At 38.7% G+C, this 19,374-nt stretch overlaps 1 protein-coding gene across 5 annotated transcripts in view; it reads left to right on the top strand.

Annotated features, from left to right (window-relative positions):
* Nucleotides 1–17,194, top strand: part of LOC124067791 (mitogen-activated protein kinase kinase kinase kinase 4-like) — a 53,995-nt gene extending 36,801 nt beyond the window's left edge. For 3 of the 5 annotated variants that reach the window (XM_046405397.1, XM_046405395.1, XM_046405399.1), the window contains 12 exons: nucleotides 8–102; nucleotides 791–875; nucleotides 1,141–1,308; nucleotides 2,073–2,181; nucleotides 2,362–2,517; nucleotides 2,844–2,987; nucleotides 3,114–3,248; nucleotides 3,396–3,496; nucleotides 4,470–4,619; nucleotides 9,070–9,229; nucleotides 9,597–9,736; nucleotides 10,818–17,194. In XM_046405397.1, the coding sequence (XP_046261353.1) occupies nucleotides 8–102; nucleotides 791–875; nucleotides 1,141–1,308; nucleotides 2,073–2,181; nucleotides 2,362–2,517; nucleotides 2,844–2,987; nucleotides 3,114–3,248; nucleotides 3,396–3,496; nucleotides 4,470–4,619; nucleotides 9,070–9,229; nucleotides 9,597–9,736; nucleotides 10,818–10,901 (1,527 nt within the window). In that variant the 3' untranslated portion in view covers nucleotides 10,902–17,194. The remainder of the gene's footprint in view (nucleotides 1–7; nucleotides 103–790; nucleotides 876–1,140; nucleotides 1,309–2,072; nucleotides 2,182–2,361; nucleotides 2,518–2,843; nucleotides 2,988–3,113; nucleotides 3,249–3,395; nucleotides 3,497–4,469; nucleotides 4,620–9,069; nucleotides 9,230–9,596; nucleotides 9,737–10,817) is intronic. The other 2 variants (XM_046405396.1, XM_046405398.1) reach the window with 2 other exon arrangements.
* The last annotated feature ends 2,180 nt before the right edge of the window (nucleotides 17,195–19,374 follow it).

The following is a 19,374-nucleotide window of genomic DNA, read 5'->3' as shown; positions in this document are numbered from 1 at the left end:
CATGCAGGCTGTAAGATCTGCTCTGGGTCGGCTTAACAAGGCCACAGAATATTCCTCTTCCAGTGATGAGGTTGGCAGTAGTGATGATGAAGAGAGGAGCAGGTGAGCTCTTCATTATTAGCATTTTAATTACAGTATATTCTTTACAACTTTTCTGATTTATATCCATTGTTCATTTTACCCAGTCTTTTCTTTTAATCCAGAGAATGGATTATCAGATTTGCACAAACAAAGAATTGCCTCACTATTTCAGAAACAAAGTTGTGAAACAAACATGACCTGACACAAGATGTAATGTGCCAGTTGTGAAATCAATATCAAGAGTGACAAAGGTCTGTGCTTTCTCAGAACTCAGAAAGTCTGCATGTGGAAATGTTCCTGCTGACTGCCAAGGCCGATTACCAAAGCACTTCTCATTTTATGTAGGACATATTAGACCATCTAAACCTTAAAAATCAAGCTGGGGCAACTTTTATTTCTCACTGCTTTACATTTTACATTCCCACAAATGTGGCATGAAAATGAACTATATTGATACTGTGATGGAATGCATATATGTTTGGTTATAGTGAGGGTAAACAGATTAGGAGATTAGATGGTGTTTATTGTTTTCGATATATGATATATTTCTCTTCTTATCCCACTTTTGATGCCAGGAAGTTAATCAGCCTTAGCCTCAGTTTTCACGGCCCTTGATTTTGAGGATGTATCGATCTTTTTTCCATTTAATAAATGCAGTACTTGTAGTCAGGCTCTGGTCTAAAATCTTGACCTGTCTCTGTGTTTCAAGGTCTGGCCTGTCTAATGGAAAGGGGAAATACTACAGAGGAATACCTGATGGCATCGTACTGCAACCTCACCACAATCTTAACCAGGTTGCCTTGCACATACACATGCTGCTCTCCTGTTTCTCCTCTCAACTCCTCCCTGTATTTTCATTTTAACCACTAGAGGGTGTAATATCTTTACTGCTAAAGGGAGCTGACTGATGTAGATGATGAATCCAAATACACTCTGTTCTACTGACTGGCAAAGAGTCACAGGCACTTAAACCACCTTAATGACAACCACATCTCAAAGTATGGTGACCCACCATTCAAATGCAGGCCCCCTCATTTGGTCTCTTTGGGTGTTCTGCAGATTGCTCGGATAGGTTCAGATGATACCTCCCTGCTGCCAGACCTTCTGCAGAAAACCTCCTCTTCCAGTCCTACCCATAATGTACTGGGTCAGCAGCAACGACCGCGTGAACTGACCTACCCGCAGTCGCCCACAACCCCTCAGTCCCCCACACACCAAGAAATACTTGTGAGTTTACACACACAACACTGTACTGATTACAGTGATAAATAAAGTTAGTGATAAATTTAATTTCTCATTTCCTTCCACTTATCATTCACATCATACATGGGCTTACACTGAGAAATAAATATTTTAAATAACACATTGCACACATAAAACCCATTGAAGGATGTTGTCTAATCTTGCATGGACAACGTTTGAAAAATTAGAAGGAGATCTTCCCATGAGGAAAAAATAAAATTGTTTGGAACTAACTCGCTTATTTTGAAATTCTCAAGCTTTCTGATACTGATAATAGTCAGCGAAATAACCTAAACTGGTTAGAGAACAATCTTAGTACAAGTCTATGAGTATTGTTTCTGAGCATTTGAAATCAATGTCAGTGTCCAAATGTATTTTTCTAGTTGCATTATTTACATGTGTCCACCAGGGGGTGGTGGCACAGTTTAGGTGCACATGTATAAGTAGAGATGTGATCTGATATAATAGTCTTGTACCATTATTGATCTGCTTTAATATAAATATGCTTATGCTATGTCTTTTAAATTTCCTCATACATATTTAGAATCAAGAATACATTCATAGTAATAATGTTCAGATATGAATATGAAACTTCAAAGAGAACCTGAGAGCTGTTGATCTGAAAAGGTCGCAGAGTTGATGTCACTGCTCTATAACGCCATGAACAGTATCTGTGATATTGTGTATGCAGGCAAAACCAACCAATAAAAACAGTGTGGGGTAACTTTCTTGTTGTTGTTCATCATTAGGCTGTCAGCAGTCCTGCTGGTAAAAACACCTCCACATCTTCCTCTTCCTCCTTCCTGTCCTTCATCGATCCAAGACTGATCCCCGTATCATCACCACCACAGAGCCCCAGTGAGTAAATCTGCACAAAAACACTTAAACCTACCGTACATTAAAATACAAGACTGCATGCATGCACATCACTACGTAATGTAGTTTATACGAGAGAAAGTCACGAGAGAACGCAGTTTCATTGTCAACACGTTTAATTAGTTCTTGCGTTGTTAACATTGTCTTTTTGTCTCCACGTAGCAGGCAGTAAGGGTGAGCCAATCAAGAGAGAGAACCACAGGAAGGGTTCTGTGGTGAATGTAAACCCAACCAACATTCGACCACAGAGTGACACTCCGGAGATCCGCAAGTACAAGAAGAAATTCAACACAGAGGTTCTCTGTGCTGGACTATGGGGTTTGTGGTTTTATATTGTTTGTTTTGGGGTTTTTTTTGTTTATTTGTTTTCTTTTTACTTTTGAAATGACATGTATTTGTACAATCACAGATTCAGGTCTTTTTAATGAGGAAGAAGAAGTAAATTTCATTTTGAAAAAGCCATATCAGGAAAACGTTTTTGGTAAATCTTTTAAGTCGGATGAGTGGTTTCTTTTGATCCTTGTATGTGGAATATGTTGTAGATGTTTTCAGAAGGGAACAAGATTGTTCTATTAACTGTTAAATTGTAAAAATGAAACTGAACAGTGAGACAACCTGACTTTGTTACCTGCTTTGTTCTGTAGGTGTGAATCTGTTGGTCGGGACAGAGAATGGCCTGTGGCTGCTGGATCGAAGTGGTCAGGGGAAGGTCTACTCCCTCATCAGCAGGCGAAGGTTTCAGCAAATGGATGTGTTGGAAGGACTCAATGTCCTGATCACTATATCAGGTATATGTGCTTCAGGTTCAAATGAGTGTGGCTCTAGAAACACCAAGACCTATCAATTTTACCTTTATTTCACCATGAGTTCTTGTCAAATTGCCTTTGAGCACTGTAGATGAACTGTGTCTGTAGGTAAAAAGAACAAGCTGCGTCTGTACTACCTGTCCTGGTTAAGGAACAAAATCCTACACAACGACCCAGAGGTGGAGAAGAGACAGGGTTGGACCTCAGTGGGTGACCTAGAGGGCTGTGTACACTATAAAGTTGGTAAGTATACACTGCGGGCACCCTGAATGGTTCAGTTTTCAGAAAAACTGTAAACTCAAAAGTGCTGTTTTAATAGAAATTTTTTAGAGCTACTTGTACATACATAATCATGTTGATAAGGTCTCTTTGTCCGTGGTATTTCTTCAGTGCGTTACGAGAAAATCAAGTTCTTGGTGATTGCTTTGAAGAATGCTGTGGAGGTGTACGCCTGGGCACCAAAACCATACCACAAATTCATGGCCTTCAAGGTTGGTAACATAACTGGTAACTGTATTATGTTTCCTCTGTGTTGTCAGTTTGAAATAAGAGTTGGGAGCTTATTGCCCCAGCTATAAACGCAATGCATAGGCTGTATTCTTTCTGCGGTGCAGGTATACTATGACCTTCTTTAGCCACGTTAGCTGCGGGGCTCTAAGGATGCCAGTGTCTGTGAACTTGTTGGTCTGTCTGTAAAACACTTCACTAGTCAATACTGAAATATCTGAAATACTAGATGAGGAATTTTTTTCAAGACTTTTATGGACTTAATTTCACCAGCAGGACAGACTATGCAATTTTCTAACACTTAAGGTATATGCACTGTAGACTGTAGTGATGTTAACAAACTCACATCCTGCTGTGTTTAGTATGCCAACAAACAGTAGATGAGATCTATGAAATCATTGTACAGCAGAGAACAGTGAATGTCATGCATAGTGTTATGTGCAATAGTCATCCTTGATTGGGATCTCTGAAGTACTTATACCACCACTAACATGTTATCAGTATTGTCCTCCTTTATCTTTTCTGTTCTCACCATGTTTGCTTATCTAGGATAAAACATTAATAGACATGGACAAAAAAAAATCTAATGGGGCCACTTTCACAGCCAGACACAAAGACATGACACATCCAGGCTGTGAGAGCCATACCCACAGATTCTCAGCAGAGATGTGTCCCATTTCTGTGCGTCCTTCGTGGCCTGAGCTACTTTTTCTTCCACAATACATAGTTTAACCGTCTGTCCTCAGAAAATGCCCAAAATACACCACCTTTTGGAAATGATAGCATGACTATCTTAGGATGCCCATATTTATGCAACTGCTCTTCAACTTGTCAAAGTCAAATGCTGATTAATCACTCCAGGTCCCATGAGATTACTGGTGTCACAGTTTATTTAGAAACTGTATCATGAAAGGTAATGATTGAAATGTACACACAATTGTCTTTATGTCTACCCAGTCATTCAGGTCTCTGCCTCAAAAACCACTATCTGTCGACCTGACGGTGGAGGAAGGTCAGCGGTTAAAGGTGATCTACGGCTCCGTGTCAGGGTTCCACGCCATTGATGTTGACTCTGGAACACCTTATGATCTCTACCTGCCTACGCATGTGAGAGTCTACTTCATATTGTTTGCTACATTTGCTTGTTAAAAAATTTCATGTTTTCAGTTTTGTGAAAGAAAAGGCTTATGATATCTTAGGTGAACTTCCCCAATTGGACTAGTCTAGGATGAAACTTGTTCTCAATCGTACTCCAAAAATAAGTGTTGGAAAATTCTGTCATCTTATTGTATAATATACTGCATAATCTACTGTATAATCAGGGTTGTAGGAGCCAAATGCAACGTTATGGGGAAACAGGGTGAATCTGTATTTGTTGTGGGTACCATAGGGGGCGCTGTGGTCATTCAGGCCATGAAAGGATATAAAGGTAATGGGAAATCTGGGGCCGTCAGGTGTTGTGTGACCCCGGAAGGGCAAATGGTTTTTGACCGCTAAGACACAGGTGTTGAATCTCAATGTTAAAGAAGAAGAATCAGCTTTATTGACAGTATATATATTTTTACATACACACACTGAATTTGTCTTCTGCATTTAACCCATCCTTAGTTGAACACACACATCACACACACACCTGCCAAATTACATGCAGTGAAACACACACAGGAGCAGTGGGCAGCACCAAGTGCCCAGGGAGCATACTGGTGGGTTAAGTGCTAATATAGGGGGGGATTTTTTCGCATTAATCACTCCACCACACCCAAATTTTTCCTGCCCATCCGGTGGGGGAATCAAACCGGTGACCCTCTGATCACAAGCCACTTCTCCAACCTCTAGGCCACGAGGATGAATGGACACAAGTTTTTTTGTTGCACAGGGAATAAACCTCAAATGATGGAACAATCAATGGAGACGAGTGGACTCAATCCTAAACTAGTAAGGAAATTTGGACAACAACAAGATAGGTCGCTCCGGGCTCAAGCCCCTCAGTAGCTTATAATAGACTAAGCTCCTATAACAACGGTTTTCTAATGTTATAATCAGCACCAGATAAGATTTGTGAAAATAACATTTGTGGATCAGTCTGGATGAGATATTTTAATTATTTTATGCTTCTGAATCATTGCTGTGGGATAATATGTCCAAATCATAGGGTTATTTTTGTTGAAATTGCATATGAAAAGCCCATACAGATAGATGTATTTTTAATTAAAATACTTTATATAGTATTAGATACAAGATCTCTGCTGTACAGATGCTATTCTTACTGTAGCTGAAGTTCTCTTATATCTGACTGTGACTTTGTCTTTTGATCCATCAGCTGTTATCTCTCTATTCAACAGTATCACCTCAGTCCTCTCAGTCTCTCAGGATGTACTTCTCTTCCTACTCCGCCTACTCACAGTTTGCAGTTGTCAGTCATTGCTCTCCCCTTTTTTTCCTGTTTTCCTCTTTCCACCTCCCTCCACTCTCCTCCCACTCAGTCCACAGCTGTCAAACACTTTTCTCTTCCCCTTTTTTGTCTCCTCCCACTCTGTCATCTAATGTAGCATTTGTTCATTTGCTCATTTTACCTTCTCTTTTGCTACATTTACCAAACTATTAGTGCCCCCCCCCAACTCTCTGTCTCTCTGTTCAGTCTGTGGGCAGGTAGGGCTGACAGCAGAATGCTGTGACTCATGTTCACATTGTCTGTTTTGTCTCGTGTGTGTTGTGTGAATTTTGGCTTAAAACTCCTTTGCATCACATTCCAGTCTTTAGCAGGTATTGTTGATGGTTTTAGACCAGTCATAGTTTGAATTTATTTTGATTTTAGCTAAATATTTAATTGTTTGGGTTTGTGATTTTTTTTTAACTACTAAACCTACAGAGTGACTGAATATGTTTTTATATATTACTACCTTATATTTTTCCACAGACGACTGCATAAAGCTTAATCAATTTAGCAGTAACACAAAAACATGATCTGGTTTGTTTTAGTCACTTGGCTAAATGCCAGTGAGCTCAAAGTCTTGTTCTTTTTCAGGCTCACAGGGTCCGATATTTGTAAATCAGTTAGATTGGCAAAACACTTTTGGCTACAGTATCTGTATTAAAGCTGCCAACCCTCAGTTTATGATTATAGTGTGATTTACTAATTTTCATGATGGCATCTTTTCCATTGCTAAGTTAGTCTGTATCATCATTTTTTTTGTGTAGGATAATAGCTCAGGAAGTCGATAAAACTGAAGCTTTTTCCATCTCCAAAAAAAGGTTTGTGCAAATGAATGAGTGTTTTTTAATGTGAACAAATCACCCACTGCTGATACAGTTCGAGTCAGAGCAGGTCATCATATCCTCTCCTTTGCTGTATGTGGGCATATAAAGCTCACTGTAGCCTTCACTGACTCATATTCACATTCAGATTGTGACACATCGTATTGAATATGTTTTTAGCAAGAGCTACAGTGGTTTGAGGTTCAGAATATGACAAAAGATTTCAAGTTTAGGATTTGAAATATTTAGATTTTATAGTGTAACCAGTATTTCTGAAGTCCTTATTTGTTTTGTTGTTTCATTAACTGTCTATGGACTATAGCAGTGTTTTTTTTCCTCATTCTGTGCATATACTGAATATGGTGTTGAGTGGGTGGCTGGACCAGGGAACACGATTTCTCTGCTTTTTATGGTTTAATAATTTGTGTGAAGTGTTTCCTGATCTTTTTGTCATTTTGTGATACTGTGGCAATGAAGCCAATGTCTCATTTGGATCTTTAGTTTTGTTCAAGACACCGATGTCAACCTGTAACTGTGACTTTTGTAATAGGACAAGTTAACTTGGATGGAGGAAATGTCTTCCTCGCATGTTTCTTTTCTTCATGTTTCTCTAATTTGTGTTGTCAGCACCTTTCATTCACTCATACAAACACACACACACTGCCCCAGCCACTATTGATGTGTGCTACTTTCTGTGTGTCTGGGGAGTAGTTGGAGTTAGCAAGGTTATGGAAACAGGCTCTAAAAATACGTCCTTCCTGTCCTCCTTCTCTCATGATCATTAACTCTGTGTGTCCTGACCTGTTCTTGCTCCTGTTGAGAGTTTTTTTTTTTTTTCAACTGCTTCTGGTATATTAAGCGAGTGTGCACGAGGCTGCCTACACCGGTGCCTTATGCTGCTATCACTGCTGCTGCCGCTGCGGTATCATTTCAGCTCTGCAGCCTCTTTCTCTCTTTTTTTCCTCTTCTCTCTTGCATATACAGCCAGACTTCCAGCACTCTTTTTGACACACATTTGCGGCTTCATAGCTTTTAAACCCACTCACACTTAGATATCCTCATAGTTCACTGTCTTTGAGTACTCTTGAGGACACTTCACACTCCTGGGCTTTTTTTCGTAGCTGCTTATCTGTACTCTGACACACACTCATTTACACAAGCACCGCATTCTCTTCTTATGTGTACATTTTCACACACACTCACACACCTGCACCAACAGTAAAGACGTTCACTCACAAAAGTGATCTCTATTTCATCATCACTATTAAAAGCAGTTCACCTTTTCACAAATGCAAGCCTGAGCAACACACACACACACACTCACCCACGAAAAGGAACACACACACACTTCTTCCAGTGTTGCCTACGAACTATGTAACAATGCTGATTCCAAGGCAGAGGATTAAGATTGCGTTGCGTCTGTGGATGCCTGTTCTGATGCTCAGGATCGTGGTTGCTCACCCTCTGGTAATGTATGCAACACGCTCAGTCACCCTCACTTTTTGTAACATTTCAGAGCACAGCCTAATGTTTTTGTTCTTTCCTGGAGGGAACACTGCTGCTGAAGGAATTTCCCTGCTGGTTTAGATAAGAGCTGTTGTTAGATAGTTGTTTCTGAACTGGTGGGATTAATATCTCTGAGAAGTTTCTGATGCTTCTGATGATGGTTTTTGAACTGATTAGTAATATTATTTTGCAATGGTTAGATAAATGTGTCTGAAATGTCTAGGTGGATGTTTATGAACTGGTTAGAGATTTTTTTTCTTAACTGGTTAGATGCATGTTTTTGATCTGGTAAAATAATCGATTTCTGAAATATTCAGCAAGATGTTTCTAAATGGGGCGTCCAAACATATGTTAGACAGATTTCAACTTTGATAAACCTTGGTGGATGAAGAAAACTACATGGGTGTTGTAGATGTGCTCTCATGCGTTTCTTTGCTTAGTTTTTACTGCGTCACTGAAATTCATCTTGAAATCATTCAGTCAGGAACTTGATGAAACCTCATTTTTGGAAGAAGATCCACACGTAACACATAATTTTCTTTCTATTCAGAAAATTCCACCTGTACCTCTTTGAAGTGTTTTTCTCTAACACTTTCTCTTTTTTTAACATTCTCTGTTGTCTTGTACCCTTCCACAATGGTCAACCCATCTCCAACCTTGGTGGGTTGTAACTGGTGCAGACCTAAGAGCTGAACCTTAATCTTTATTTTGGCGACTGAATGGTATTGTCAGATAATATCGGAATATCATTAAAAAGAGACTATAAAGTCAAGATCAGTTTGTGTTTGTTTTACAGATCCAGGGTTCCATTCATCCCCATGCCATCATCATTTTGCCAAACAGCGCTGGAACAGAAGTTCTGGTTTGCTATGAGGACGAGGGCGTCTACATTGACACCTACGGCCGCATCACCAAGGATACAGTGCTGCAGTGGGGGGAGATGCCTGCATCAGTTGGTAAGTGTCACTCACACACACGCATGCACACATCAGCGACCCACATAAATTGTTAAATATACATTGAATGACACAAAAGCTTGAAAGGGTATTTTTCTAAATTACTACCAGTCTTTACGTTGTCTTGCGGTCTGACTTACTGATTCTAGTTCAGCAGCTGTCTTGAGTGCTGAGAACTTACCCTGAACCAGATCCTGTGAGGACAGACTTGGGACAGGGTGATCTAAATATAACATTCCGTGTGTGTGTGTGTGTGTGTGGCCCAGTAACCGTAACTCTAGCTTAAGGAGAGTCTGTATGGAAAACATACGCACACAGTTCTCCTCTTTCCCACAGTCTATAACTGTCTGTGTGTCTCTCTTTCCAGCCTACCTCCAGTCTAACCAGGTGATGGGCTGGGGAGAAAAGGCCATAGAGCTGAGGTCAGTCAACACAGGGAACCTGGAGGGAGTTTTCATGCACAAAAAGGCCCAGAAACTCAAGTTCCTGTGTGAAAGGAATGACAAGGTAAGAGTTCAACTTCTATCTTTTTACTCTGTCAGTTTGTTTTGAAGTTCTGTTTACATCTCCAACAAAGCACTTCAATTATTTTCTGTTTTATCTCTTTGCAATTTCATTAAAGAACTGTATATAAAACATAAGTTCAGTAAGATTATTTTTTTGATCACAGTTGATCACAATTGTAAAGTACAGTTCTGCCAGTGCATTTGGATTTCTCCTACATTGCTACTGGTTTTATTATGGCTCTGCTCCAGTGATGAGCCGTCCATCACACTCTTGTGAACGTGATAACTAACGAACAACTTGAGGGAATTTCTTCAAATTTGGCACAAACATCCATGTGGACTCAAGGAGAAACTTCACTAGAATTTGGTGGTCACTGTCACTGTGACGTCACAAAATAGATTTTTGGCCGTAATATATGATTTCATATGCTAATTATGACAAAATTTCCCACAAATTCATTAGTGCTTTCACTTGGTTGCATTTTTCAAGTCTTGTTTCATCTTCTTGTTAGTGTTTTGATCTAATCTCAGACACACGGTATTAAAATGTTTATTATATTACTTTAAGAAAACTGCAAATATCTAGTTTGTCCTTTGTCCTCTTCATTCCATACACATAAAGTGTAAGCAGTGGCTGCTGAGATCAAAAGATGAATTTTTTTTAATGCTTTGTTGAACATTTAAAAACAAAGCAAAACATGTTGATAGCAGTAGTAGTTTGACAGAATCTCTAACTCAAGGGCCACTCTGTAGATTTATTCTGGGCTTTCAGCCACATCTCATGACCTTTTTAATAGATTTTTTTTGCTATCATGTGACCAAAGTTTCATAATGATGACAGCTGAACCATCATCTCGACATGCTCCATCCACTGAAGAAGGCCATGAGATGTGTCTGAAAGCTTCACCATAAATCAAAGAACTTTACCTTGAATTGTTCAAAAAATATGAACTCACCCACATTACTTGTCTGTGTGAAGCAGTCTGTCCTTAAACAAGATCACAGTAAGCTATGTTTGTGAATATGTCGTAAATTTGCATATTTAACATATTTCCTGAACCTGTGTGGCTCTCTTGCTGCAGGTCTTCTTTGCCTCAGTGCAGTCAGGAGGCAGCAGTCAGATTTACTTCATGACTCTTGGACAGAACTCACTGTTCAGCTGGTAACAACTGGACCTGCTACTCTGGGATCGATTGGTGGGCTCTGCCTTCGTCATTTTGGGTTAGCGTGGTGACGTCTTTTTATTTTTGTGCTGACTGATGTTTATCTCCATGGATACCATGCAAGTTATTGTCTTTTTCTGGATCCATGACTCCATCTAGTTTGCATGTAAATGCACTTGAAATCACAGCTGAGTTGATCATAACCCCGGCTGCAGCAAAGATGCTTGAATCTTTCACTCTTTCCTTGAATAATGATGCCTGAGTCATCTTTACTTTAGTTGCAGCAACACAATAATCTGAATCTGAAGTTCAGGGAAAAGGAGCTTTAGTTCACTGCCACCTCACCCAGCAGTGGAAGCCTCTGTAATGTGAAAAGCACAACAAGCATTTTCTCATCTCTTAATTCCAGAGTTACCTGGAGTCTTTCCCAGTAGGATTCAGCCCTCTAGCAATCACTGCACCAGTATGGCAGAAATCAACATTCAATTTGCTTCCAGTTTGATTCAGTGGATTGTGTGGTGATTCCTAATGAACACCAGATCATTAGTCAACACCTGGCTTCAACACCCTGTTCCTCCTCTCACCTGTCAGCACTGGAGACCACAGCAAACCACGTTCACGATTCAACTCATCTCTCCAGGATCACTTATTATCCCTTCTTTTCTTTCTCTGATGGACTCTTTTGTATCAGTTACTCAGCTAATAATGTGTAGAAGCTCACTCACGTTTGCTTTTAATAACGTCTGGCTGTGGAGTATTAATGGATCAACTGCTCTGTTTTCATCTGATGAGGTAAAGTCTTTATTAGTGGATAATTATTGTCAGAATGCAGACTGGGGCAATTATGGTTCCTTCTCATTTGTCTGGTTTGTCTTCATGGAAGCAGAATATATGTTAAAAGGAGTGAAACTAATAGAACACAAGTCCTTGATAAAGCTCATTCGTTCCACAGGCATCATCTGGGCATTTCAAAGACTGGGTTGGAGGCCAAAGTGTCAACTAAGGGGGACAGCTTTTGTGTGTCATTCCATGCTTTGTTGTTATTTCTTGCCATTTTTTTTCTAATGATTCCCCTTTAATTAATTTTCAGGTCCATGAAGTATTATGTTGTGTATCTCCAGTACCTCAGTGTTATTTATGAAGGCCTTTAGTACTGTTTAGTTTTCTTCTTCACAGCTATTAGTATGTATCCAGGACTGACACAAATTAATCAGTTACTGTAAAGAATCTTCATTGTGTTGCTTTTCACATAGCGTTATCAGACAGCATTATATTGCACACTATCAGATATTATATTATTGAAAGAAGTGTTGTTTTTTTTCTTTGCAATTTTTTAGAGTGACAGAAAGTAAGTGTATCACCTCACACATCATAGATTCAATTGGTTATGTTAAACTGTGTCTTTAGCTGTAAATATACTGTCCATGCTAACCTTATAGTATGACCAAATGTCAGAATGGAATGAGAGCCATGAAGATATAGTTCATAAATTCGTTTTATCCATAGTAATGAACTGGAACTCACCAATTAGGCAAAAATATCTCTTGGGATACTTTCTGCATTGCATACTTTGCATTAAAATGATTTGAGTATATTTTAGTAGCCCACCAGTCCTCTAAGGTCCCAGTTTGAGCATTTACTCCACCACAGATCTGGACCGTGTAAGTTTAGTCATATTATTTCATATTAAGGACCTTATACTTTGCTGTGGGGATTTCAGTTGTAATTTACAGCAAAAATGTGTGCAAGTAGAGATACAAACTACTCCACAGTAACAGGATAGGAATGCTTTTCTGCATCAGTTTTGTACAGCTTAAGGTGTATATAATCTTGTAAGATGCACTGTTTTCTAAATATTTTATAATTGACAAGCCATCTCTATGTATGTGTACAGAATGAAATTCTTATGAATGTGAAATTCCATCCCAGATCAGAGTTTGTTATTTCCTTGATTTTTGGAAGTTCAGTGTTTGTGAACATGAACATGAGCTACTGACAGTGAACTTGAAGGCTCCTGTTCAGGTTTGCCAACCTGGTTAAATAATGTATTACGTGGATTCTGTTTTATGGTTGATTTTCTGCTAACATGTATAAGTTAGGCTCGTTGCACAATTGCCATCTTGTACATGTTCTCTGTGATATATTCTACCTTGATTTTTTTTTGTTATTGTTGATTGAAAGTGGAAACATTTAAAGCCATTCTGTAGTCAGTACTGAAGATATAAGTGATACCTTTCGACTTAGAACAGTATTTCTTACACTACCCAACATGGGACACATGTGTTTTTGATGGGTCGATTTTTTATTTTATTTTTTTTGTTACATTTTGTTGAGCCTGAAATAATTGAAAATGCCCTGATGTGTAGTATTTGTTCTGATTTCCTTAATATTTTTGTCATTTGCACATTGAACTTCAAAGCAAAAAACCAAAGATAGAGACTTTGATATCATGGCTTCTTTGAATCTGAATATCTGAATAGATAATTTACAGATCACAGTTGACTATTTCATTTGGAAAGATGATTAAAAATGCAGATAAAAACATCATCTGCATTTGAAAACTTAATTAGTTCAAGGTATATTTGTCATTATATGACATATACAAATATACCAACTAGACCAACGCATTATATACATCATCATCTAGGAATGATGTATCATGGTAAATTGCAACAAAATATATGCAATTTAATGTTGCTAGTGTTCATATATTTAATAACTCATATGTATGCTTTAAACTCTTCTGGGTTTGGTGAAAGTGAAGAAACAATTGTTTGTTACCTTGACGTTTCTGATCCATTTTCATTATATCAGCTGTCTTTTCCTTCATCAGATTTTGCTCAAATTGCTAATTCGGTTATATTTTCTGTTATTTTCTGTATTATATTTACTCTTGAATGTTCAGGCTGTCAAAAATTGTGCCAAATGTTTTATACTCAGTGATACTTTGAGTTTGTTTTTATTATGAACTTGGTAGAAATAATGCAGCTGGTTCTGTGCAAATATTTTGAACTGGAGAATTAACTCTTTGATAATGAGTGTCTTATTGCTAAGTTGCTGTCAAATTTCTTACAGTATTTGTTTCTGAGGGATTAGATTATTGCTCCCTGAGACACCAGATCGGACAGGTAATTAACATGGCTGCAGTGCATGGAAATCTGTAATTGTAAGCTAACAGGATAACAGACATAGACTTGCTAGCTATCCCAAGTGATCTAGCTTGGGATAGAGTTTCTTGTTAACATTGCTAGTTAGCACACAGCTAAGATAGAGGCTTGGCTTGAAATGCCAAATTATGTCACCTTTTCTCTTTCTAGATCATTGTTTAGCTGTGTACAGTTTCCACATAAGATTTAAAAATGACCCATAAATATTTCACATAGATACAGACTGTATACTGTCAAGTGTCTCCGTCCGCCCGTAGCACTGGTCAAGTGTTTTAATATATAAAATGGCAAAAGCATTTTTAAACATTAATTCAAGACACGTTTTCAACACTGGAAGTACTTTCATTCTTATGTGCAGCTGGCAACAACTGCAGGAAGGTTTGAGCAGAGAATAGTTTTTAATACTCAATTTACATTTTTGAGTGAACGTCATGTAAATTCACACATGCATTAAGATGTTCTGTGTATGCAAACCTTTACTTCTGAGAGCAGGACTTATTTGGCATCAGGCACTGTGCTAACACGTGGTCAGATGTTTTGGCGGGTTTGGCCAGGCTCCTGAGCAAGACCCTGGCCATCAAGAGTGCAAACAAGACAGGAAGCCAGATCATGTGTTCAGCTCTACTTTACACATACGTGGACAATGAACAGTAGTAATGTAAAGTAGCTAGCCTGTATTTGCTGCAGTCTGCTACCCAACAAGGTCTGTCATAGATTGTTGGTTTTCAGTAGTACATGTGGTTCTAGTCAGCACAAGTTAACTAATTAGTCCTTTCATTAATCAGCCTTTGAAATGTTTTTTGTTTCTCATTACAGAACAAAGCCAGAGGTTGTGAGAATGTCTTTGCAGTTTGACTTCACTTCCACTTTTTAAAGCAATAATGCATACGATTGTGATGCAAATTTTATCTGATGAGTTGTAATTTGGCAAATTTATCAGTTCATCCTTGGCATGAGTGATACATAGATGTATATCAGTGTTGAAAACAGGTTGCTGTGCTTAGACTGTCAGTTTTTAGTTTAGTAAAAAGGTATTTTTTTTTAGGGCTTTTGAGGACATTTTTAGTGCATTTTGTCTGCATTGTACCCCTTATCAAAAACCATTCATCAAAATGTTGCATTATTTTCCATCCTGCTTTAAGAAACAACATAGACATCAGTTCTGCTCACAAGTTACCAGGAGCCGGTGTGTCACACCTAAGGTTGTGTTACATAACTGAGTGAATCATCGAAAGCTACAGCACAGAGACACGCTGAGGACAATTTTGTGGGTTATTAGAAGCAAAATTCTCTGTCTTCTCCTGCAGTTTGTCTTCCTGTGCTGAACATTTGACTGTCGCTGTGTCACTAATGAGACAGAGATCCGTGCATTTCCACCCACATCTTCCACTGGTTAAGAAGATGATAGATTCTTTTTCAGGCTCGCAGTGACTCACATCTCCAACTCGCCCACCAACTCTTATCTCACTTTGTCAACACAGCTCTTTTTGCCACTGCCTTTCATTCCCTCTGCGTCTTTCGCTCAGCTTTCTCCTCCTCTACCCATGCACAGCTGTCTCGCTCTTGCTGACACCTTTCACCGTTATCGAGCTCTTTGCTCCGACGTGTTTTTCTCTCCGCAACTTTCGTCTTCTTTTTCTTTCGTGTAAAGTGTCCTGTATTTTTGTTTGTGTCACTTGGCTTGGATTGGCTTGGAGTGGTAAAATTATTGTAGTTCCCTAAATTATTGATATCACCAGACGTGAGATTTGAGATGTAATACATGGGGGGAACGGAGGCCATACTTTCAAAACTGCACTCACTTGAGGAAATGACACAGTGTAAACCTTTAGTTAAGCCTCAGACCTCAACCTTAGCGATACATGTTGTGCCATGTTGAAAGTGGATCGAAAGTGAATCACTTTTGTGAAGTAGTGTGAAGACTGATGCAGAGAATTGTTAACGCAAAGCAGCTACAATTTGCCACTTGTAACCAAGAAGTGGCAGTTACAGGATAAAGTTAAATGCAAACACACAGCTTAACGGCAGCACAGATAATGGAGTCTTATTGGTCAGTGAACAGTCATTTGCTACCATTAGATACCTTTATTGATTATTAATCCAACTTTTAATTTAAAGGAGAACAAATGTGTTATTTCTTGTTTTAGAGGTTACATAGTTTTCCTTTAAGCACTGCAATTGTTATTTCTCAGCCTGTTTGTGAGTTAAAGTCTGTCGATGAGCTCCGTGATTCTAAAGAAAGTGTGTGTTTGTGTGGGAGGGCATGATGTAGACTGGGAGCAGTGTTTAGGAAGCAGGAATTCAGTCTGTGAAGGATGGAGTTTGAGGAGGTAGTCGGTGGCTTAAGTCAAGTGTCAGGTAATAGAAGGAACATGGACGTTGCTTTAAAACCCAAATGCACAAATGAAAAAGTTTGAAGAGCCTCATTTAAATAAAATATTTATTAATTATTGTTGTAGCCTAAAATAATCCTTGATATCGAATAAGACAAAAATGCCGTTTGAGTCAATAGTGGGCCAGCATTTCAACAGAGGCAGCAAACTGCATGTGCGGATTGAACATTTAGATGGTTATGCTGTGGAGAAGGAGGAGGAGGAAGTGAGCTTGTGAAGGTGATGGACAAGAATTCTAATTAACAGTCTTCTTAGGTTTAGATTTCTAGTCTTGTTCAGTTGCTCCCACAAATTAATCTTCCTCACAGCACTCATTATAAAACGCCATGAGGCCAATAGTGATATATACCAGATTAGTATTGTCTATTGATGAGTGATAGTTCCCTAAAGTTTAGATTAAGGTAAATATGTACAGTTACTGTCAATATGTTGTGGACCAACCTGATAGAGTTACTTACAAATTTTTGTCTAAAGAGAAAGATTATAAAATACCAAATATTATATGGATTTATATTTAAATATATAAATATATATATTCCCTTAGTCATTTCATTTCTATACCTTTTTTTACAGTTGATCTTTTGTTTTATTTTTTTTTTTTTTTGCACTGGATTTATGTTGGATGCCTCTTTTACTGTACCCCCACCCCCTCCCCTGATTTGAGATGAACACATACCACATTGTGTTTCCATGTAATGAGGCAAAAGACAGCGAGACAATAAATATCTTGAACTGAGTGGTGCGTGTTGTTGTTTGCTTTAAAGGTGGTACTGAGTTCTTTTATCTGCCCACAGTTTTATTTCAACACTAAGTCGGTGACAGTAACACTGACAAACTTTTAATCCATCTGACTACTGAAACAGCTAGTGTCTGTTGAACATACTGCACCTGTCATTGTGACAAATGATGTTAGCTTGCTGGTCCAACACAGTGAGCAAAAGCATTTATTTCCAATTCCTCTTGATGATCTACTGAAGTCAAATTATCTAGTCAGTGTCACTCATTATCATTTTAACAGTACAAACTTTTAAGAGAGGCTTTATCTAGGCTACATTTTCAAAATAAAAGCTCCAGATGGCATTTAGTGCTGTTTTACAGTGTATTAAAGCTGTTCTATGGAGTGCTGAAGTGTTTCAAAATAAGAATCTCATTGAGTTTGTATCTTTCCTTCTTCCTTCCGTCTTCCCTTCTCTTGTTCCTTCTCTCTGATTCCCTTCTTTCTTATTCTTGGTCTTGATGTTCTCTTTCTTTTTCTTTCTTTCTTTTACTTCATTCTGTCTTTTGTACTTTACTCTACTTTTTCTTTTAGTCAGTCAACTCGCCAGCTCTCACTCATTTCAGGCTTCTCTAATGTTTGTCTTACTGGGGATAATTTGATTTCTCTGCAGGTACATTCAGCACCACAAAATATATACTGTATATATACTTTACTGTACAAAAGTTTTAGGCAGGTGTGAAAAACTAAGAATGCTGTCGAAAATATAAATAGTAATTGGTTTTATCAATTTACAAAATGCAAAGTGAGCAAACAAAATTTAAATCAGTATTTGGTGTGACCACCATTTGCCTTCAAACCAGCATCAATTCTTATGGGTACACTTGCACAAAGTCAGGGAATCACAGTCATTAACTGAAACTGAAACAGCTGTGTAGGAGGCTTAAAAATGGGTGAGGAACAGCCCAACTCTGCTACCAAGGTGAGGTTATGGAAGATAGTTTCATGTCACAGGTCATACACCACGGCAAGACTGAGCACAGCAACGAGATAGAAGGTAGCTATACAGCATCAGCAAGGTCTCCCTTTGAAATATTTCGATGTAGCAGAAGACAGTTAGTTCTCTGAAAGGCTGGAGAGCAGTACAATAATGAGTGTCTGCAGACAACAGTGAAGCATGGTGGAGGTTTGGGCCTGCATTTCTGCAAATGGAGTTGGAGATTTGGTCAGGATTGATATACAATACCATCAGGGAGACTTATCATTGGTGCTGATTTATTCTGCAGCAGGACAACAACCCCAAACACACAGTCAATGTCATTATTTTCAGTGTAAAGAAGAACAAGAAGTCCTGGAAGTGATGATATGGCCCCCACAGAGCGCAGATCTCAATGGCATCAAGTCTGTCTGGGATTACATGAAGAGACAGAAGGATCTGAGGAAGCCTACATCCACAGAAGATCTGTGGTTAGTTCTTCAAGATGTTTGGAACAACTTACCAGCTGAGTTCCTTCAAAAACTCTGCAACTGTACCTAGAAGAATTCATGCTGTTTTGAAGGCAAAGGGTGGTCACACCAAATATTGATTTGATTTTAGATTTTTCTTTTGTCTTTTCTTTGCATTTTGTAAATTGATAAAAATAAACAATTATTATTTCTAATTTGACACCATTCTTAGTTTACAGCAGTTTTTCACACCTGCCTAAAACTCTAAATATATGTGTGTGTGTGTGTGTGTGTGTGTGTGTGTGTAGATGTATGTTGTTATCAATGGGGATAAATTCAGGGTCCATACAATGGTCCTTTGATTCCTTGATCATGGTACAAATTTGTTATAAACTTACTGTAAAGAAAGTCTCTTAGTCTGTCTATGTGCCTCTCTCAGGTCACTTTCTCATTTGCAGGGGCCTCATCTCATGTATCCCCTGAAGACTCCCTGGCACCAGTCGCAGGTTTCCTGGCCCCTGTCTCACGCGCTTGGATGAAGTTAAGTCGTCGAGCCTCCAGCCCAGACACGTCAGTCACATTTTCCTCTTTTGAAGTCATCTGAACATATTTTTGTTTTTCTCTGCAGCCCTTGCAAGACTGCAGAGTATACAAAAAAGACCCCTCTGTGTTTGTTACACTTACTCCTGGTCACATTGGGTTCATATTAGCTGATAACATTAGCTAACATATGTGAGGTTTGAGCAGATTTGAGC

This window comes from Scatophagus argus, chromosome 12, assembly GCF_020382885.2.
Source record: "Scatophagus argus isolate fScaArg1 chromosome 12, fScaArg1.pri, whole genome shotgun sequence".
In the NCBI taxonomy this organism is placed as follows: domain Eukaryota; kingdom Metazoa; phylum Chordata; class Actinopteri; family Scatophagidae; genus Scatophagus; species Scatophagus argus.
The sequence above is the reverse complement of the archived record's forward strand: the minus strand, read 5'-3'. Positions and strand labels throughout refer to the sequence as shown.